The 23,747-nt window shown below is 34.2% G+C and overlaps 1 protein-coding gene across 3 annotated transcripts in view; it reads right to left on the bottom strand.

The window, feature by feature from the left end:
* Positions 1–6,220: 6,220 nt before the first annotated feature.
* Positions 6,221–23,747, bottom strand: part of VEGFC (vascular endothelial growth factor C) — an 88,781-nt gene continuing 71,254 nt past the window's right edge. For all 3 annotated transcript variants that reach the window (XM_074866421.1, XM_074866423.1, XM_074866422.1), the window contains exons 4-7: positions 16,402–16,553; positions 12,307–12,416; positions 11,718–12,048; positions 6,221–7,217 (exon numbers count right to left, since the gene is read on the bottom strand). In XM_074866421.1, coding sequence (XP_074722522.1) covers positions 7,103–7,217; positions 11,718–12,048; positions 12,307–12,416; positions 16,402–16,553 — 708 coding nt within the window. In that variant the 3' untranslated portion in view covers positions 6,221–7,102. The remainder of the gene's footprint in view (positions 7,218–11,717; positions 12,049–12,306; positions 12,417–16,401; positions 16,554–23,747) is intronic.

Here is a 23,747-nt window from a genome sequence, read left to right as displayed (position 1 = left end):
TGTAGTTCTTCCCTCCTTGAGCAATCAACAATGTTAGAACAATCTGTGAAGAACAGGAGTGCTTGATGACATTTACCAGGCCTTGCTACTCTGAAGATTGATCACAGTCTTACAGTGATGCCATTAAAATGAATAATACCATTTAAATCAGAAGAAAGAATCAGTGATGTCAGCAACAAGCTGTGTCGTGCAGACGTATTGGTTTTGACTTGCCTTTAGCTAACCTCTTCTTGATGTTCTTCTCAGAGGCCAAAAGAATTATTTATTTATTTAGTCAATTATTTATTTTTGCTTTCCTGAGTATTGATTTTTCTTCATGGGAGTTTTTGAGAAGCCCCCTAATACAGATGACCTTCAGTCTACGCTAAAAGCAGGTCCAAGAAGCTGTCCTATGTGTAAGTCACAGAAGAAGCCAGGATCTTGGCAGCATTGGTGGCTGCAGCTGCATGCCTGACTTGAAACCACTCAGAGAGTATGCTGGTTTAGGAACCCACGTACACAGTGCTGCAGGACTCTGGCTGGTGATAGAGTGAATAACTGAACTGTGACTGTAGGCTGTGAAAGGTGAAGTTTTATTAACCTACAGGTTGTTTATGGGCTTTTTGTCATATCATTGTTAGAGTTACTAAAATAAAAACAGTTATTTCGGAAGTATTTTTCAAAATAAACTACAGTTAAAGAATATAAGATATACTTCCTGTATGTTTTCAAGAACAATGACAACTAATTAATAAAGAGAAATGTTAACTGGTAGATCTTCAATAGCTAGAGACTTGTGACTGTAACGATTTGTAAAATCTGAATGTTTGTAAACAATGCAGTATAAATCCAATGCAGTAATGCACTGAGTGAATACATGAACTTCTAATGCTTGGATTATCTAAAGCGTAACCTATTACTGTAACTAAGCATAACTATTACTTTTATTCAAAAGAATACTGATTTTTTAATATATATGCTTGCAGCAATATTAAAACATCTCATCACTGCACTCTGTTCTTGCAAATAAATATATGAAACTGTTATCAGACCATATGTACTTAATGTGTATTTGAAAACTCACTCTCTTATTTCTGGAAACTACCTTTGAAAAATGCTTAATCTCTACATAAAGCATACATTTTTATTTTTTCATCGTTTGGAAATGAAATAAATATTAGTACTACATCTTCACATCATGTAACTGACTTGATTTACCTCAGAAAAATATTTCAGAGTTTGCTTTTTTTAAGCTTACCTTAATTTTACATGAGTTTAATTCCAGAAAAGCTTCCAGGCAGTGTGTCTGTTCATATGTTTAGATTTTTTTTTTTTTTTCCTGAAAGCAATAGGAGTCCAAGGTATTTTAGTTCTTCAGTAACAGGTTATTTGCTGTATTTTAAAATACCTATCTTTTAAATGGTTTCTTAAAAACTGATTGGACCAACTGAAACCAATATAGTATCTACCTTCCTGTTAACCAATGGACTAAGTTGAGCCTAAAGTGTTCTGTGACTTGGTAGCTCCCTGCATTCAAATTACTGGACAGGGTCCAGTCTGGTGAAAAGCACGTTCATCTTATGAAGGCATCATGAGCTTACAATACTATCTATCCTTAAAAATGGCATTATCTTTCCGGGAAGGATCCTGTGGTCATTTTTCATCTGTCTTTACAGTTGTGTAAAGCGTAGAGGTGAGTCTGCTAAGGAAGAGCGCAGGCCTCAGGTTTTTTCTGATATGTTTGAAAAGTCTCCTTACCTGCCCCTGAGCCCTGGATTTTTTTCCACACAGTGTGAATGAGGTGTGAACATACTATCAATTACAAGGCCAAATTTAGGTCCAAAATGCTGCGCTGGACATTGTTGAGGACTGCATGAGTGTAATGTTAGACTGCAGAGATAGTATCTGGCATCCAGCAGAATTAAAGCTTGTGTTTTTTACAGGGAGGGTGATATCCTAAATTGTCTTTTATGTTTCAAGTATAATCTGCTAGGGTGATTTCTGCATCTGTTATTTTTATTTGCAAGTTTGCTTTGAGAGGCTCTCAACTGTAATAATAATTATTATTATTATTATTTGCTTGAACAGATTGGATTTGCACACTTGGAATGTGAAGTTTCAGACTTCTTTTTAACACTTTTTCTTTCATGTATGTATAGTTAAGAGTATCACTAGACACGTAAAAACATATTCATCCCCATGTTGGCATGATTATTTAAAGTAGAGAGAAGAGAGAGGTCTTAATGGTAATAGAGAGGAAAGCAATGCCATTTTTAGTGAGAGATTGAATATAAAAGGGAGATGGAAGGGTTAGAGTTAACAGTGATATGTGAGAAAGGCTGAAAGGGAAATGCAGATATTCTTATGGGGAGACTGAGATATGGTCCAGAAATCTAAAGGAAGTAATTTAAGTTGAGAAAGGGGGCAAAGGGGAAGAGTTCAATGACCACATAGGACTGATTATAAATGTAGAAAGTGGATAAAGGGTTTGCTGAAACTCAGTTGGAAGGTCAGTGTCTGTCAGGAATGGATACAGTACCTTAACCAGGAAAAATTTTATCTACAAGATATTATTTTCATGACAATGTTTTGCTGAAAAGGGAATAAATGGTAATATACAATTTTCAGAGATTTCTATAGTGGTTTGCCACAAGCAGCAATGCTTATACAAATGAGCAAAGCATTGTGTTTTAAGACTTTTTTTTTTTCTGGAATGCGCTATGTTTCGTAATTCAGTACATTCTCAAGTTGAAGTAAGGTCCCCTGATTCATAGCTTCAGACTGTAGATAAAATATACATTTTTATAATGATAAATTACTGAAATTTTAGAAACTACGCTATTGTAAAATTGGTGACCTCTTCCTGCTTGCTACTGTTCAGATTCAATTACAACATTTGGACATGAAAATATAGATAAACTGAGTCCAGATATGTTATTCTATAAAAATGTGTTGATCTATCCACAGCTTTTTAAGAACTCTAGTATAATCTGATGTCTTAAACCTGCATTAAACTGGCCTAATTTTATTAGTCCTTCATATTTATTACATTAACAAAAATGAAATACCTTGTCCATTTGATCTTAGTATTTCATCACTCAATCAGAATGTTGTCTTGTGTTCTTTACCAGATGTTTTATCTGAAATGGGAAAGGAAAAGAGAAAGAGAACAAAAGGAAGCTGTGAAGTAAATTATCAACTATTATTTTCATTTTTTCAATAAATAAAAATCATTACTATATCATATTGACTAAATTATAAAAGTTCTGAAAATGCTGAGTCAATTACCTTTAAACTTTTTTACATGAGGGCAACATTTTGTACCTCCAAATAATGCCAAATTAAATAATATTGAAGAAATTAAATAATCTTTAAATAATATATTGCCAAATTAAATATAAATTAAATAACATTTAAAAGAATATAATCTATTCCTCAGGCTAATCTGTTGATGAGCTTACTGGCTACATAAATTATTCCATTCCTAGATTTTGGCATAGACGTGATAGTAAGATATGCTTCCAGAAAATCAGAGAGAGAGAGAGATATGTTAAAATTCAAGGGCATCTGGAGTTGTCACTGAGATCTGAAGACTGAAAATGAGAATACTGAAAGCGATCCTACAACTAAGCCTATCAAGATGATATGGTACATATGCAAGATTTCATGCTGGTCTTTCAAATAGAACCAAGAGAATTGATTTACTATCAACTTGTTCAACATGAATTAAACAAACATGTCAGCAGAATAACAACACTCATACTGTAAATAGTATGTCCTTCTGTTAATACAGGTAGAGAGGTGTTGCTCTGCATAATTTCTGGTCTCCACATAGTACAATATTGAAAGAGTACAGAAACTGTTGTAAACTCCTGATGAAATGCAAGCATAAGTCTGTTTACTATTTAATGTGATTTACTGCAGTTACATGAGCTCATTCTCTCCCCCCCACTTGTATTTTTGTAGAAGGTACAGGGCATTTAGACAAATAACAATGCAAGCTTTTTATTCAGTCAGTGCAGAATAACTTGTATATAGAATTATCTCCTATATTTTTATATCTTCTTTTAAGGTGTGTAGTCTATTTTTTTGTATATTTTAAGAATACTAAATTAAGATTTGAAATGAAGATGAAAATTGCAAGGAGATTATAATCAAACAACACTTCAAAACTGAAAATGGTGTAAATTTATCAGCTATTTTATATAATAGATGCAAGGAAGACCTGCTATGCAGATTAGGCCACCACTCCCTATTTCTCCATGGAAAAACACTTGGTTAAATATAGATGATTTTGTGACAGTACTGAGGTAAATCAAATCACATTTTATTACATATAATGAGAAATCTGTAGCCTATACTAATGATGATAATTGTGACATCTACTGTGTTCTTGTGTATAATACATTTAAAAAACCCCCACTATTTTCATGTAAAGCACAATTGGAGAGCCTGATTACCACAAAATGCTATCAACTGTTTGCATGTATTATTATACTCATCTGCATACCTTTGAGAGCAGTTGACGAGTCACTTTGCTCACGCATAAACCTCATTTGTGGTAAGTTTTAGAAGTCAACTATTTACTTTCTTTAAATCTTAGTTTCACTTAGTGATTTACATACTTTATGCCCAAACGTCTCAATATTTGGAAAGTTAAGAAATTGAAAAAATGCATTCAGGAAAGTAATTCTTACTGAATGCTGATGTTTGTTATAAAGTTGGAGCTTCCTGTTCAGTGATCTCATTTTCAAACTCCCTGCCTTCCCTTCCCTACCCTTATGGGTTTTATCATTTTGGAGTGTAGCATGCTCAGTAGAAATACAAATATCTGCTTAGCCAGAATGGTTTTATTAGTGCTGTTTTCATGAGTTTAGTCAAATAGTTTAGACATGTAAAATGAGCATTGCTCAGTTTAGTAGGTGGGGGGTTTTTTGTTTTTTGGGTTTTTTTTGGTTTGGTTTTTTTTTTTCACAGTATTGTAACATGCACTTTTTATAATCTACATAGAATTACTTGTTGGAATGCAGTTTGGCTCTGTCTTCACTTGTGCCGTCCTCCTTTTTAACCACAAGTACATATTTTATCTGTTAGTTACTGGCTTACTTAGCACCTATTCCTGGTTTCAGATTTGGTTTGTCCTTCCCCCACTGCCTCTCTTCTGTATTGGGCTTGTATAGAAATTAAAAAGCTTATTTTGGGAGCTTCACCTACAGTTTGTTTTCTCAAGCCTTCATTAGTTTCCTCTTTAATTGATTTCTTAGGTATTTTATGCTTCCTTCAAGCAGTTGACATATAGAAGTGGATGTCTGGATCTTTGGTAATACTGAATGAAGTTTTGTCTATTAACTTTTTGCTAGTAGATTGACAGTGCCAGTTTAGACACTGATGATTTGCATGACTACTAATCTAACCAATACGAATTTTGTGGTGTTATACTAGCTAAAGTTGTGTATCAACATTACATTGTCATCAGGAATTCTACCTGCATTTGATTGCTGAGGCAATATAGTACTAAAGACATTCCTCAGTATTTGTATGCCTAACCTTCAATAGCTGGTCTCTTAGGAAGAACACTGAGGACACCAGACATACAGTAGAAAATGTGAACTCTCAAACTGCCTCTCATGCTGCCTACTTGTTAAACTGTCTCAACTCACGATGGGGACTGAGTAATTAAAAGTAGCTTTCACTCAGTTTTAGGAACTCTGATATCTAAATAGGCAAGAATCTAGAAAAGCACCCCCCCAGCTGCCTAGGAAATAATCAGAAATAATACTATTTCATTAATAACTTTTAAGAACAGCTGCTTAGAACCAGCACTGACACCTAAAACTATTTTCAGAGTTCTGCACACTCACTTCTGTCACAAAAATCTTGCTTTGCAGCTTTTCTTGTTTCACTTCTTCACCCAATAAAGTTTCCATAATTTAACGACTTTCTTCCAACTTCTGAACTATTTTAGTTTTGAATAGATTGTTCTTTGCACACTGTTCTTCCCATGCAAGTTGAAAATCTTACCTCTTTTTAGAACTGTAGATATTTGATTTTGCATTCTCTTTAATAAAGAGAAGTCCTGACAATTTTTTCTGTAGATTATGTCAATCCATACCGGGCTTGTAGAAGTCCTTTCATGCCCCCATTGGAATATAAATTGTATTTTTTTCCTTCAATGTATTTTTTCACACACATATATTGTTGATCAAGATATTGGATTGACTATATGAAAGAGTAAAGTGCATCAAAGCATTCTGAATTATTTACTTGTAGATTTTACAATATAGCCTGTAATACTAAATAAAAAGCATAGCTGACATTTCCACTTTCATACTAATAACCTTCAATAGACATTATTTTATATTATTCTTTAGAAATGCTTACAACAAACAAAATAGAAGGTAAATATATTGGAATGTGAGTAGTTGCTGCTGTCCTTTAGACATAGTCCTTATCCTTGGACAATGTACAGGATCTCCAATATTTTCATTAGTTATTAATTGTACTTGCTTTGCTAGTTTCATTCTAGAGACAGAACTATCACTCTTTCTACTTCAAATGACATATACAACAGGTATAAGAAAATGGCTGTAGTCTTCTTCCTTTCATAAAAGTGCTTTCTCTTAATCGCCTTTCCCCCTTTTAAGAACCCTGATAATAAAGCTGAATTGCAGTTCCTTTCTTTAGGCAGGTGATTAAACATTCTCACCATTATATAATACAATTTCCATTTTATTTTAAACATACTTTGCATGATATAAAAATATTGATCACAGTGAGCTTTAACAATTGTTACTGCTATAAACAGAAATGCTGCACAATGGTTTTAGTGGAAATAAATTATATAGTCATTATCTCTTTAAAAAAAAAAAAATCACAAGAAGGAGAACCTAGGCTGTTTGGTCATTGGCAGAAAATAAGTCCTTATTGAGTTCTTTACAAAACATGAACCCCAGTTATTTTCTACATTTGCTTTCCACATCTTGAGAAAAGCACAATGAGTTTGTCTCTGAAAGCCCCACATGGTCTCTGGTGAACATTTAATTCCAAATATTAGCAAAGTTTCTGTTGCTCTTTTGTTCTAATGGAAAAATGTACACCAAAATAGCAAGTAGTGCTCTCTTCACTAATTCATAAGTGGTCTTTTCCAATATGTGGGTACACAGCGGCACACTTCTTCACTAAAATAAAATCCAGCATCACAGCGTTTCGTTCGGACTGTACATGGTGGTCTGTAACAACTAAAGAAATAAAAAAAAAGTGGGCATTAATATAACATGATCATTTATATTAACCTGGAGTAGAAAACTGTGTGCATTTAGGTTGCCATTTCTCAATGGGATATTTAATTTCTACAAATACTTATCTTTTAACTTCTGTTTATGTTCTTGCAACTACTTTTAATCGGACTATTCTTCACAAAAGATAATGAAAAAATAATGAATGCTGTTGAAAAGAAATTATTCTATTTGCAACAGATACTCATGAATATTTTTAACATATTGCCTGGTATATTCACATTCTAATCTTAAGTAGTATTTTTTTAAATTTAATTTTGAAAATACAGTAATATTTTTTTTTACTCAGATGAGCTTGTTATGACCTACTGCATGCTGGCAGTTTGAGGTGGCAATTCAGAATCGGGAGATAATCAAACCTACTGTCTTCTTACCCAGGACTGTTTCTCACCTTATTCACTAATGCAATAAGCCCGAGAGAGATCTGTCTACATATGTTATGCTGTGACTCTGATCTTGAAACTCGGAATATACTTCCTTTCAAGTTGCAAACTCCTATAGCCACTCTCTGAGGCCAGTGGGAATATATCTACACTTCATATCACATCCACGTGCATTCTGAAGTAAGATCAGAGCCTGCATGTTTATGATACATCTTAAAGGAAAAAGAACAGAAATAGTCCCTATTTGATTAAAATAAGTTTAATAGAAATAGCAAATTAAACCACAAGTCACATCTACCTAAGAAGCAGCAAAATTTTTCTTCACAGATTCCTTGACTGAAAAATAGAATTTATACAAAGATAGTATCTGTGGTTGTCCCTGAACTCTTCCTTTTCCTATTTTATTTTTCTATTAAAACAAGAGCTTGACCTAAAATAACCTTACAATAACAATGCTAAATACTTTCTGGTGTATAATGGGAGACAAAGTACAAGTCTGGGTTTTTTTTCAGACGCTGGCAATGAGTCAAAAGACAAAAGTATATGTTTTGAATTTCAACACAGTTATACTTAAAACTTGTGTTTAAATAATGTGTGCCTGTTTGTGAAACACTGATATTATGATCTATTACTATAATTCATACTTACTTCAGTTCAAAGTCACTACAGTACACTATATTAAGGCAATGTCACTATCCTCTTCCCTAGATAATTCTTGTTTCAGGCTTGTGTCTACTCTTATTATTGTTGCAGATAAGTTAATATGTTGTGTGCTTGTTTTGGAGACCATATTACTACTTTGCAATAATCTGTTTATGATATGAGGTCTGGATTAAAGTTACATTAATTCATGCCAGTTACTTCAACCAATGAACCTGGCTATGAGGAAAACAATAAGGAATGAGGAAAACTGCAAACATGACATTTCTTGTTCAGTGTTTTCAATGTCATTATTCATAGATTAGTTCACCAGTGTGGTCTCTGTAATTAAGGGAGTAACATTATTTTGTGCCACTTAATATAGATACTTGAGATCAGTGTAACAGCTCATGAGAATCTCTCAAAGCCCTACTGATCTTTTGTGCAACAAAGTTTGGAAACAGTGGTAAAAGGTAACAAACACGTATGCCAAAGGATCTAATACTCTGCTCAAACAGGCCACCAGTAGTAGTTCTGTTCTGTGAAAAAGGTACTCCATAGAGATGCAATGGATGAAACACTGAACTCACTTGCCTTTTTGCCTGTTTCTGCCGTGAAAGTTAGACTATTTCATGTCATGAATGACCGTAAAATGAAATGAGAAAGATAAAGAAAAAAAAAGAGAAAGCCAAACTCTTTCACCCACCTCTGACATGGTGTACAAAATGAAAAGCAATCATGTAATCATTAAATTTGAGCAGTTCACTTTGTTTAGGATTCATGCCTCCTACTGAACTGTGAACTTCATCTTAACTTACAGCTGAGTGCTATAAAGCATCTCTCACATGTGAGTTTGCATCTAGCAGCAATCAAGGTCAGGTTACTGCAGTCTTACCCTTATTTAGGACATTTTGACAGAGCAAGAAAGTCCCTCTCCTCCTCTAAAATGCTTTGCAGCTGAGGTGTCTAGTTATATGGTCCTGCCGAAACTGACAAAATAAATTTTTGAGGTGATAGCACGGGGTGCATAGCAGCAGAGTCATTGTAACTACATACATGTGATTTACTTAGGAAACTCTGCTGAACAATAGACCAGGTCAAAAGATTTGGGCCGAATGTTGTTTACGGAGAGCTTTCATGTGACAGATGTCTGTTTCGATGAGGACAACCTGAGCATGCTGGAACTAAGATAGATGTTCAATCAATATGTATAGTTCTGGGTGAGTCAGTGGCAACTTTCTTTCTATGGTCAGTAATGATGATTTTTTGCTACTGAATGCTCCAGTTTGTCATTTTGGGCAGTCTAACAACTCCATAGATGAAATCAAAATAGAAATGCTACTTTTAGTGGTGGTAACAGCATGATCACTTTAAAAGCCCGTATGCTTGATGGTGGGTATTTTGCTTTTTTTTTTTTCTTTTTCTTCCTATCCTGTGCTTTGTAAATGACTTTGTATTCCTTCCCTCTGGAGCAGGGTATAACATTAGAGTCAGAGTCATTTTAGGTCCAGTGCATAAAAACGTTGCTGCTTCAGAACCAGAAGCTACAAGGAGTACTTCTCTGCACGGGGAGCTCCCTAGGACATGGCTACAGTATTCTGCTCATGTCTGGGTCTCAGGCATCTTGCACAAAGTTAGAGTGGTACCTCCATTTCTGTGGTCTCATAACACCAAAGGATCTTTTTTTCAAAGACACAAGGATGTTGCAGGGTTCTTATTCCTTTTAGAGAAAGCTTGTGGGGGACAGAGCCAAAATGTGAGAAGCCTATGCTAAGTCCTTCCTTAAGGAGGAGGAGAGATTGCATCCTCTATTTTTGTTGACAGTGCTAACTGACAGGGCTATCAGTTGTAGAGCTATAGAGTAACACCATATGCAGACAAATCTTTCTTTCTCCACACAAAAGATGAACTGCTTTGAAAAGATAAACAGCTAAAAACATCCTATATCACACTGTCCTTGGAAATAAGAAAGCGATTCAAATTCTTTATGGTATTCAACCACAACACCACAGAGAAAAACTGGGCTCAACTCACTTCAAATACTAAGTCTTTAAATCAATAGAGGTGGCATCAGATATTTATTATGGCATTTTTTTAGCTTTTTTAATGCCTGACTTTTCCAGTTGTGAATGTTCTTTTAAAATACACATAGTTTATATGTGTAGCACTGCTGGAAGAGCAGTGCTAAGGCGTTGGAATATGCTAAAGCTCATGTAATCAGGCTGGTTTCTTTTCCTCTGCAAACATAAATTGAAATGAAAACTGAATGATAGAGAAGAAATTACTTCTTATGTTTCTAACAACTCTGCTATTCCACTCAAAAGGCCAAACATAGGAAAACAGGTAATGCCAGTTATTATTAATCTTTTCCCCTATTTTACAGACTTCAGCACAGGTGTCATTCCTAATATTAGACATTTTTTCTTTATTCAAGATGAACTAATGTACATATATCTGGCAATATATTTATCCCAAATAATTACATATTACATTAAAAAAATACATAAGGTTTACTTTTGAAAAGCAACAAATTACCACAGATATTTAAATGTCCCAATTTGTTATTTTCCATTTCCAGTGCCTGAACTTTTCTAGAATTGTTATTTGCCATTAATATAATAGAAATAATTCCCATATATTAATAAGCGATCTTTCTGCTCCAGATGGCACTGTTTCTGTTTTAACAAATTCACTTTACAGGAAAGCTTTCCTCACAAAATACACACAGCAGAAATAATATTTTTTGTTTCTCAGAACCTAAAGTCACTTACATTTTTATATATAGACTGCTACCGCTATGGGTGTAGCAGTTGTGGAAGGAAAAGCTCCTGTGATATATAAAGAAATTGCAGTTTTCTTCCTGACCAAATCCCATTTTAAATGATGAATGTGGGCAGTCTGTTTTATAGTTATATATGTCTACTTTTCACAGAAGTCACCCAGAGCTATAAAAGACTTTTTGTGCACTCATAAATCTTTAGTATCAGTTAAGTGAAATGAAGAATATACAGAAATTCAGGAAGTGAAAGTGAATGATGGTATCTTCAGAACTAACCCCTGAAATCTAATTAGGAATACTTGAGCTATTTGAATTGCAATATTCAGTTCTTGGGAAAAATAGAGTGGGATTTTAAGTAGCATAAAAAAACAGGGAACTTGAATTTATAGCTCATTTTCATAAAAAGAAAAAAAAAATCGCATGAAGTAGTAGTAAGAGTACAAGAAACTAAACAGGCTTTAAAATACTTACTCTGCCTAGTATGTTCCTCAGAGATGATAAAAGTCATAGAAGATAAAACTGAATTGAAAAGAGGCTTACTGTTTACTTAAGACTACAAAGCAAACCAACAAGACAGCTAACAACACAGCCCAAAATTTTATACCTTAAACATAATGAAAGGGCTAAAGACTGAGTTTTTACCTGCACGTCTGGTGATGGAACCTTTTTCCTTTTAAGAAACATTTATTAGGAGATTCTATACATTCACAGATGCATTTTGCAGGATTTAGTGGCTGATGTTTAGGACAGGTCTTTTTACACACACACTGGCACTTATCTTCATCAAATTCCTTGTTGGGCCCACAGGAAGTGGGGAGAAGTTTGTTTTTGCACATGCACTGACATGATGATCTGTCTAATTCTTTGTGAGGTCCACAGCTTGAGGGCCGCACGCCTCCTTTGCAGACACATTGACAGGTTTCTTCATCCAGCTCTCTGTTTGGTCCACAAATATGGAATCCTTCAGATGTGTCTAGGAATACAGCAGAGAAGTTGCACAGTTACTAGAATTTTGTGTCTACCCATTCACCTATTTTTAAATGAAGAAATGATAGCAAACTCACACCTTTTAAGGTGTTTTAAGAAAAAACATACGTCAAAAGACAGGCAACAACCAGTAATAGTTTTGATAAAGAAGAAGATTCAGCTATTTACTTTTCATGTTTTAATTTCTCCTTTAGGTAAATCAAAACATGGAACTACATTTAATCCTTTAAGCAAAACTGCTTACCAGAATCTTCAAGGTGAGAAGAGAAACCCAAATCATGCTGTGCCAAGCATCTGCAAACTTGATTATTCCAAATATGATTCTTTGGACAGGTTTTGTTTGCCACATGACACCTGTAGAATGAAATATACTGTTGATTTACTACCATAAGAACTCAAGGAAAAAAAAAAATTGATTGTAGGTGCTGATTACTTTTGTTTCCCTCCATTACAAAAACCTTTTAAAGAGCTTCATTCATAGTATTATTTTTAACTCCTGTCAACTCTGTTACTAATTAAGGTTCTCCTTAGTTTTAGTTAAAAGTTTTAGCTCTAACTTTTAGAAGCTGATATTTGTACTTTCCCAGCGTAGTTTGGAAACAGATCTAAACGCTTGAATGTAAGTCTTATATAGAAAATAGACTAGTATAAAAAGTACTTACCCGCCAAATACCACATAGGTGGTAGCAGGCATAATTTTCCACGTTATTTTTTGAAGTACAAAAATGTTTTCACACATATAGATGTCAAAGGACAGCTGATAATAGTTTCTGAATAAATGCTGTAGACAAAACTCTAATTTCTAAAATAAAATCAGCTTATCACATTCTTTTCCCCTTTATGTGAAAGTTACGTGCCACTAACTAACTCCCCATCAGCCACTCAAATCCTGGACAGCTTTCTTGAATCTAAAGATTTGGACTTCAGCAGTGATGCCTCTTCACTTTAGAAATGAAAGACAATAAACAATTTAACAGTTTAGTTCCTGGTAGAGTTTTGCAGCCAGGGTAGCGGTACGAAAGAAAGCAAAAAATCCTAAGAGCAGCTGGTGCCTTTTTGAAGAATGACTGAACTTAGCTAGTAGGTGCACTACAGATAGAACATTTATATGTATTATCTCATCTTCCTTGCTTGCAATTTCTTTATCACCACAGGTGACATTACAACTTTCAACAAGTCATGCCTAACTTCATGCATGCAGGATGTGTCATTTATTCATTGTTTCTTTAGTATTTCTAAAATCCTCATCTGTTAAGGCAGCACATATATTACAAATTTTAAGCAGTTTTCCTTCCCCTGAGCACCATTACTCATGCATTCAAAAATGCAGGTGCTGGGACATTCTTCCGTGATCTCGTTCAAGTATACCACTCCCCTTCACCACATTAAACGACTCTTTTGCTTGTAAAGACTGCTGTAGTTTAACATCACCCTGCATCACCTCATGTTTTATCAAGTTGGTGTTTCCTGATTTCATACTGCTAATGATCTCACTCTTGCTCCCTCACTTGGCACATATGCCCTTTTGCCTGCCTCCTGATTTCTGCTTGAGAAATAGTACAGATAATTTACAGACATACTGTATTGTTTTTTTTAAAAAAACCCTCACACCTGGAACAGCCTGGCTCTAGCCAGGAGCGTTTAACACTAACTACAGAAGGAAGCCAGGATGACAGTATGAAGAAAACACCAAGTGCACTCGGACCCATAAGAAGACAGTGTTGATACAAAACCCAGGTTACCAGAACTTGAAGAGAATCATATGTATTTCAGCATCAGGGTTGGAGACACCCAGAAAAAGGAACTGGAACCGCTCGTTTACAAATCGTACTCTCATTGTTAGTACAGAAAATTACTGGGGGATATGGCTTAAACTTTAAAATGACTTTTTGTAACATTTTAGCAAAGTTTGGGAAGGCTAGAAAAAAAAAATCAGAGGCAAAACCACTTTTCAGAAAATTTCACTACCTCTTTCCAAATCATTGTCAACTGAAAAAAAAAAAGCACCATGCTAACTTGTTACCTGTCAGTGTCAGGACAGATAATTCATAAAAGGGGGAAACTTTTAATGTGTACAACATACATCCAAACCATGTCTAAGATATGCTTATGAGCTCTGTGACTACCTACAAACCATGGGAAAAAAAGGTCATCATAGAGACCTGATCTGAATGGTGGATATTAAGGCCCCTCAGCTCCCCGCTCCCGCAAATTGCTAAACTTCTAAAACAGAGTGGCAATTTTGTAACTCAGTTGCATGTCTTGATAGCATTCTATATAAACAGAGAAGAGTACAATTTAAGATACCATTAATCCAAGAGGTATTCTGAAACACTGGTTAACATGAACTGACACGTCCCAAGTCCACAAGTATACAGAGGTAGCTACTAGTTTTTATAAGGGAAAAAGTTAGATAACAGGCAAAGACCTAGACCTTAATTCTCAGGATAAAGTTGTGCAGAAAATATATTTAATATAAAAAAAGATTGACTATTTGTATTCTATCTTACATGTCATTTCTCTCTTCTAACATGTGCCTGTGCATTGTGGCATAATCCAGCCTTGAATTCTTATTAGATCCCAAGGTTATTACCCTAAAACCAGAAATTATACTCTTTGACTTTTCTTTTCAGTAATAAATAAGAAAGCCGTTACTATATTTCTGTTAAAAGGAGCTTGTAAATAAACACATGCACACATGCAGATCTGCCTCAAGAAAATACATTTCCAAGTTTTGGCTTTACAATATTTTCATTAGCATTCAAACCTATAAATAAAAATGTTAAGGTAAAATAAGAAGTTGAAATCAAGAAATTTAATATGAATTAAAAAACCCCCGTGGGGTTCTGAAAAGCATCCAGGCACCCACCAGGAATATGCAGATATCTTTACTTTTCCTTCTAGAATCTAGGAACACTCAGCTTGGTTTTGTTTGTTTGTTTTTTTCTATTTTATTGTAAAAAGCCATAGATTTTAAACTTTTAAACAGAGATTTTAAACTAAGACAGTACTTAACAGTAGAGAAGGCCTGTATATATTCTGGTCTAGTATCACTCTGTCTTACCTTTGTTGAAGCACGATTCCTTACTCACAAGACAGCCAGCTACCTGTGAGTGCTGGTCAAAGTCTTGTATCTGTATGCTTACTTCCCTTACTTACAGCTACAGGTAGCTGTTTCCTGGCTAGAATAAACTTTTGCAATGGTAATTACAACTGCTCTTAATCTGGAAGCACTGAGAAGCTGCCAACAGTCAGCATAATTTGACTTTATTATTGACTCTTGGGTTGATTTTTTATAATCTGTTAATTATACAATTAATTAAATTATTAATACATTTATTTCTTAATTTCTTTCAAATCTACTCTTTATGATCTGTGTTTTGATGAACAAATTCATTAATTTTAATTCAAATAGAATATAGTCCATGTTTAGCTGGAACATGTCACAAAACATCCAGACTTGAACTGAATGAAAACACAGAGAAAAAAACCTAGTTTACATCTCTAGGCATTTTGCACTATTCACTCGCCTTATTAAAAATGTCTACAACTAATTCCAGTTCAGCTTCTAGTCATTGGTTCTTCCATAAAGCAACTGTTAGTCTGTTACATATTTTTGGCCTCCCAAATATTTATACATCATTAAATCATCACTCAGTCCTCTAAAATGAAGGGAAGGATTTCTTCAAGTGTTTCAGTAACACCTACTTCAATGCCAGATTTCTTCTGTGACTCTTTTCATTCAAAATCACCAAACAAATCAATATGCTAATTGTGTGGACTGCCAATGAACCCTTTATTTTCCCTTCCCATTCTGTTTTATTTTCAACTCTGGCATATGAAGATGTACAAAAAGACTTGTAGTTAAAGATTCCTTAAAACCAGGTCTTTTTTCTAACAGCATTTTAAATAAGAAAATACAGTTTGAGAGAGAAATGTTGTCTACTCCTTATTTGCAAAAGTAAGTATTTTAGCTTTTCTTGATCACTTTTTTTTAAAGAAGTTGATTTTATTGATGTTTCCTTTTAAGCCTCAGTTGCATTATAGCTCTTTGCATGAAACAAGCCCCACAAAAAATTATTCTTAATTTTTAAATCATCTAGCCCCAGTTTATTCACTGGGTAAAAAGGTGATGTTACTTCAGTAACATTCCCTTCATGTAAAACAATATTAGCTCCTTTGTAACATGCATTCTGCTACTACTAATGTGTAATTCACCTAGTAAGTTTATCTTAATTGTGAAAGCTTCCAGCAATATTTTAAATCTAATTATAGAAGCTTGCTCAATGTGAAAAGGAGGCTTGCTCAATGTGAAAAGGAAGACAAGTCTCATACTTACTGAGTTTGTGTTGCTGGCAAGGAACGTCTTATGATAGAATGAACTTGTCTGTAAACATCCAACTTTGACATGCATCGGCAGGACGTGTGATTGGCAAAACTGACGGTTACAGGTTTGGGGCCTTGAGAAAGAGGCACTGTGATCTCAAACAACTACAAAAGGGAAAGCAAAGCAAAGAACCTTTTTTATACATCAGTAACTGTACCTATAAAAATAATATAAGGACATACAGAAAAAGCTATAAGGAATTTAAGTTTAGGTTTTTCTGCTCTACCATCATTCAGTGGCATATTCAATTATACCCTTAAATAATAATCATGTGCAAAATGAATTCAATAGCTATTGTGTGACATTTTTAGTGTTAAACCCTGTTTATGTGCCTGTTTGCTTACTGTAACATTTAAACTAATGTTAAAAGATGAAAATGTACAAAGAACTCATTTTTTCTAGAGGAAATGACTTCAAATTGGTAGCCTTTTAAAAAAATCTAAAGCGTTACATTTGGAAAGTGCTTCAAAAAGTTGGAAAACAAGAATAATTTAAAAAGAGAATAAGCTACAACCTAATACATCACTCGTACAACTACAAAAGCTTGTGTAAAACAGCAATATATTGGACTTAGATCAAAACATATTTGGATGAACAAGTTTTGAACTGCAGCATACTGTATTTTTGACTTTCCAGTATCAATGCAAATTATATGATTACCCTAATGGAATGCATCTTGAACTACTAATTTTTTTTCAAGATATTATGAAATATCCACTATTAATAAAATAATCATGTATGTGAATTCATAAAATACTAATTTTAGCGGGAAATGTAGTTCAACTGGTGGAAGAGAGCAATTTCAGCAATACCTTGTGGAAAAACTGAACATGTGATAACAGACAAACAGTGAGACTTGTTTCAGTATTCAATTCAGGACATCTACTTTATCAAATTAAGAAGGTTTCACTGTAAGACTCAAATCTCAATAGCCTCTGAAAAGTTACTTAGGACAAATACTTTAGGTCAAAGTCTTAAAAACTATTTTTTTTGGTAGTTTTTTTTAGTAGGATAATAGTGTACTGTTGCCTTTTAGGTGGTTAGTCACTTTCTGAAATATATTTAAGAATATTTCTGCATTTTCTGGGGACTTTACTAGCTTTAAAAATACTGTCACTGCTTATTATTCCAGTTTCAGTTGGTAAGCCTGTAGAACAAGACTTTAATTTTTAGCTGAGATATACTTGCAATTTTTTTTATAATCAGTAACTTTATAGTATGGCATATAGGCAGCATGCAAATGTAATCAAAATACTGGTAATTTTAAAAGATTCAAAATATGAAGGACATCTACAGAATGTCCTGAAAACAGTACTTTGCACTGAAGTATGCAAGTGAGCCTGAGCACTAACAAGCACGCAGGTACAACAGTATGGGATGTATTCACCAAGTACCCACAAGGTAAAAGGGCACTTGTGGACTCAACAATAAAGCTCCTACTATTGATATACCTAAACTATGCAACTTAAATTGTATAAAGCAGCATCAACTCCAATAGATATTATCTATTTTACAAAAAAATTTTGACATAATTTAGTGACTGGATCTTTAAAGAAGTTTAACATTAGGAGTGTCACTATACAAGAACTGAAACGGCAAAAGTATTATATTTGCATTTTATTCTGTTATAGAAGATTACAATGCTATTATTTTTGCTGCAAAAAGTACCACATCCCTTACATTAGTTTTAAATGTGGGTTTTTTTCCCACTAGAATCTAAACAAGCAAACTGCTATATGTTTACTTCTGTAGCAGGAAAACCAAAGCAGAAAATATTTTTCTGCATCTTTCAAATACTGATGAAAAATCCGATCCATCTAGGAAGCTACCATGAAGAGTTTCTCTTGTTAGACAGACTTCTAGCCAAAGCATATTAACACTTGGATTCTTGCTCCAGCTGCAAAATACATAACATTTCTTAAAATTTTGGTCTTGAGGCATTAAGATAAGGATACATGTCCATGTCTAGCTTAAAGTTTGGTACCAATAAAATGAATGCCTAATTATCATCACAGACTTCTGAAAAGAAACTTTCTAACCAACTTTTTATTATACTTATAATACTTTTTGACTTCCAAACCAATATTGGCTCCTTTACACTTATCTATTATAAAAGATCCTTCAAATTAATCACAAAAGGCATTCTTACCAAGATGCCTCATCCAAAAAGAGCAATAATCGTAACACAGAACTATAATTTTCATACTAATATGTTATATGAAAATATCTTTATGTACTTATTCATTTCTTTTAAAAATATCCACCTATTTGAAGGCCATCATAGGTCTTGTTATAATGCACAAACTAACTAGGAAATTGGAGAAGAGGAAGGTGGTGTTGTAGATCAAGAGACAGAAAGGACCATGTTTATGAAAAATAGCTTTCATTTCTGCATACATTACACATTTGAGAAAATACATGCTGAGTTCTTTGCATGTTTTTTTAAATACTGATCTTCACTCAGATGACAAAAGTCACCTACATATGCAAGACTTGCATCTTTTTTTAAACAAGTTGTGCTTTCAGAAGGACATCACAACTATTGACACCTCTGAAAATCTGGACAGCTAAGAATCTACAGATGCAACAGCCTTTACTATATTAAATATATCACAAGAAAACTGATTCTTAAAAGACATATATGAATTGAGATGCAGAACAAAGAGTATGGACTTAATTACAATATTACACATATAAAGAGAATCTTGTTTTCTCTGCTCTCTTATGACAGTATGAACTTGCTTTTCTGAAGCTGAAGTAAAAACTCACTATAGGGAGAACTGATAAAACTTCTTAGAAACTGAAGCTAAGCATCATTCTTTGCATGGACCAAACTGCAGCTGACTAGAAAATCGAGCATGTTTCGTTCTCCTTCTGTTTTTGGAGTAGATCAGTTTCCCAAGCTGCAAGGCGTAGCAGACTCCAGACTGCTGGAGATGGTAGTGTAGGACTATTGCTGCAATTCCAAACCACCTAAAAGAGGTCCCTGTCAGCCCAACTGTCCTCCTGCTTGGCTTCAGGAGTGCACTGAGAGAAATTTCATTAAAACACCTGAGACATATCAATTGTGAGCAGAAAAGATGGTGAACATGAACATTTATCCTTCCATTTAAACTGTGAAAAGTATCAGTTTAGAGATGAATATTGCTAACAACTATTCCCATCAACACTTTAGTGGTGCAATGCAAGAAAAGTCTAGTTAAACAATGTAAAGGTATACTAGCTTCCTTGGCATTATTGAATTACCTTCAGTTTGTTTAGCTAAATTCTCTTAATAGCAATGTATTTTACATCAGCCAATGGTAGCTACTGTTTATCCATAAAGTCAAAAAAACCTAAGCCAACTATTTATGTTAGAGATTATATTACATTTGGTATTACATTTCTAGCCCTCAATTTTGGAAAGTGCTTAAGATGATACACGAACCAACATTTTGAAAAAGAATATAAAACAGATATATTTTAATTAATGGAAACTATGGAAGTGAAATACTGGGGTTGGAATTATTGATTTGTTCTTCCTACACTTTTGTCTGCACATGCTATTAGGATACCATATTCTGATGCATACTGAAAAAGGAGATATTTATTCTTCTCTTCTGCTAATGAAAATATATCAAGAGATTTCACAAGAAATGAATTCTTAAACACTAGTCTGTTACAGAAAATGTATTTAATACTCAGAATAATTAATTTTAAATAATCTCTGGCATTTTAAAATAAGATCCATTCTAAAGAATATCTATATTCAGCTCTCAGCTGTGGTAGCAGCATCTCTAAATCCAGTGAAGCTATTTAAGTGAATAAACTCTCAATATACATATCCTCTTAATAAATCATTTCAAATTAGGTAAGATATGAGCTTGTGTAATGCTTTCTGGTTTTGTTAATATCTCTAATTTATTTATTGCTCATCTTCCTTGTTCAATAGAAGAGTAAGCTCAGCAGCTGTTGCCATATAGGGCATGTTTGGCAACATGTAACAGCCAAATGTCAATATCTAGAAAGGATATTTCTATGAGAAATGCACTATAACATCTGTGTATGAGGCTGGTTCTTGACTCTCTTTCTTGGCAACATTGCTGGTTGTGGGTACTATTGCTGGTACCACATTGCCCAGGTGGGTACCTCTTCTTGGAGATCAGATGGCTCATATTTCTGTCTGATTCCTCACTCAGTAAAGGATTGGTTTTACTGTATTCTTAGACGCCCAAATCTTCTCTTCTTTCCCAACTTCAAATCATAGTAAAAATTGGACTAATTCACACTACAAGCAATAGGGAAAACACATTTCCTTCAGGTCTGTTCTTCAGGGACCAATGCCTAAAGACAGACATTCAGGACTGAAGATGGCAAAGAATGAGCTTCAGACCCCAGAAGAACATGAGATCTGAGAGTAGTAGGGATTAGGGTATTTTTTTCAAATTGGAGAGCTTTTATTGATGAGTTTTCAGAAAAAAGTTTAGTAATTACAGTACATTAAACAGCAAATTAAAGTACATTAAATTAGTATTGCTAGAGTTAGAGGCAAATACTCAAAAGTTGAAAGAAAAAAAATAGACTTAACTTGTCCATGCTGTCCTGTACATTTGTGTTACCAACATTGCATTGTCAGGAAATCAGTGGAAAACAACTGAAGCAGTATGCGATAGCATAACTAAAGAGTATTATATATAGTAAGAAAAAATAAAAATTAAACCACACAAAATCACAGTCAAAGCTCTGTCCTAATGTATTCCACAGAAGCTTGTATCGTAACTCAGTAACATAGTGTTAATCTCAATGTATTACACATACTGATGGAAGCTCTACGTAACTGAAGAACAGTTGAAAACCATGCATAGTTATTGCATTTCACAAGAACTTAACGCATGCCATTCAACCAGTCTAAGGCTGTTTTGTCACAGAAAGACAGATGGCAGGTCTTCCAGTCTTTCTCACCATTTTTAATATTTCTCTACACAGTACTGTGTTCAGCCCTTGTCTCCTTAGGTTTTCACCCAATATGATGATTCTCCATGCCACTTCCCCTCCTCATTTCAGCCCAGCCAAAGTTTCCCTTTCAGCCAGTCCACGAAGCTGGATTTCCTTTCCCTCTTTTTGGGCTTCTTAGCATAATTTTTAACATTCTGGTACACACGCATCTTTTCCCAGCTACTTTTGGATGCATCGGGTTCCTTCCTTCTCAAGAAGATAAATGTGAGTGTATCAATGACAGGGCCTCCCTAGAAGATGGGATTTAGGTGCCTAGATCTGAAGCTGCATCAGATTTTTGTTCAGCTCCAAGTTATAAAGTGTTTAGTTACAAATAAATCCCAGTCTCCCAACAATTCCATTTGCCTTCTAGATCTTTTTTTTTAACACTTAAACATATGCAGATTGTCTCAAAGATAATAAAACACATTCCTAATACAAACAAACAACTATCATATCTTTTACCTAAAATAAAGGAACAGGAAATTTTTTTGCAGGTTAAAAAAAAAAAATCCCTGTTTTTGACAATAAAGCCATATACATTTCTTTCTCATTTTGGTCTATACTATATGGATTTTTTTAAAAAAGTTTTGGTTGTAGAACATTTTTTTTTAAATTATTTTTAAAGGATATGTATTTTCTGACTCTGACCATTATCAAGGTGACTTTATAACTGTCTTTCAACCAAAACAAACCTGAAACATTTATCTTCAAAGATGAAGGAAGGTAATTTTTCTTCATACATTTGGATTACACAATCTGTAATAAGGTGTATTTTAGGCTTAATACTTAACCTTCACTCCACTGCACCAGCCTAAATTAAATGGTAGCATATCCTACAGACATGAATGTCAGCTTCTTATGCTTGTATTTTCTGTTTCCCGGTACAAACAGGCATATAATTAAAGAACTTTTCAGACTAACACAAAGGTAAATGAATAATTAGATCACTTGCACAATTGTGTACAAACAAATTTTTTCCCTGGATTTGCATTCTTTTACACATCAGTTTTTTAAATCCGTGCATATGCTCTGTGCTGTACTTGCCAGGGGAGAAGCACAGTAAGAGGACATCAGGCAAAGGTGTCTCTGAAATGCTCTACCCAACCAGACCTGGCCTTTGTCACTCTGCAACCTGCAATTACTGTGATGACCAGTGCACCAGTCCCCCTTCTTCCCAACCTTGTTATTTCTTCAATCATCCTTGAAAGAGCTTCCAGGCCAGAGCTGCGTGGTCCTGCAGACCACCCTGTAGTAGGCTCTTTTCAGTTCCCACACTGGCAGTGCTCTTCCTTTAGCCATTTATAGAGCTGGAGTGAAGAAACAAGGGTGGGACTGGAGTGTGGTCTACAACCTAGAGCTCAGCACAATTTTAACCTTAAAAAAAAATTAAAAAAAAAAAAAAATTTAACAGCTGATAGGAATCTCTGAATGCTTGACCAAAAGTGCTATCAAAATTCCTGTAAAAAAAAATTTCCCTTAGAAAGGCATGTATTTTTGATTCACTGCATTGATAGCTCCTTCTTTAGACTAGAAGGGCTTCATGCCATTCTTTCCAGAAAAACCATTGATTTCTATACAAAGTATTCCTTTGCTTCAGTGGCTTAATTAATTTATTCAGCACTATCATCATATATGCCAATATCCATTGTATCAGCACACAAAATTGTTATTATGCTCACTGACTTCTGAAATATCAATTAATTAAAACTGTTATTTTCATATCAGGATGATGGAAGCTTATTATTCTATATACTTTTCAAATATAGGATTTATGTATGATTTTTTTCCCCAGATTTACATTAACTACACTATGTTCTTCTGATGGACTGTGGTTTATTTTGGCAAGTTTCCCTTAAATTGATTGACTCTCAGTTTCCGTCACTTGTGATCTTTGTACTTCCTAAAGTATCAGTGAGGCTGGCCAAATACAACCAGTGTAAGAGAGAACAGTGTGTATAGAGAGCTTTCTAAGTTAAGGATATAAGACTGATATCAAAACTCTAAACATCTCTATACTGGAAAGAATGAAAATAAGCTATTTGAAAAATTATTTATATTTGAATCACTTTTTTCCCAGAAATTTTAACAAAAAACCGTTTTGAAATTATACTGATATATCTCCCACTATTAATAGTGCCTACTATATCATTGCAATCATCAGTCCAACACAGAAAAATGCATGGGAAAAGGCAAAAATGGTAAAGTTCAAAATGACTTAAAATTCTTGTGACATATGCATTTCCAAATCGTGTAAAGGAACACCATGTACATCTCAAATATGGCAAACAATTTCAAGCTGTTAACTTGTTTCCTGTGAGAAA

The sequence above is a fragment of the Strix uralensis genome, chromosome 4 (genome assembly GCF_047716275.1).
Source record: "Strix uralensis isolate ZFMK-TIS-50842 chromosome 4, bStrUra1, whole genome shotgun sequence".
Lineage (NCBI taxonomy): Eukaryota > Metazoa > Chordata > Aves > Strigiformes > Strigidae > Strix > Strix uralensis.
This window is presented reverse-complemented; position numbering and strand designations above follow the sequence as displayed.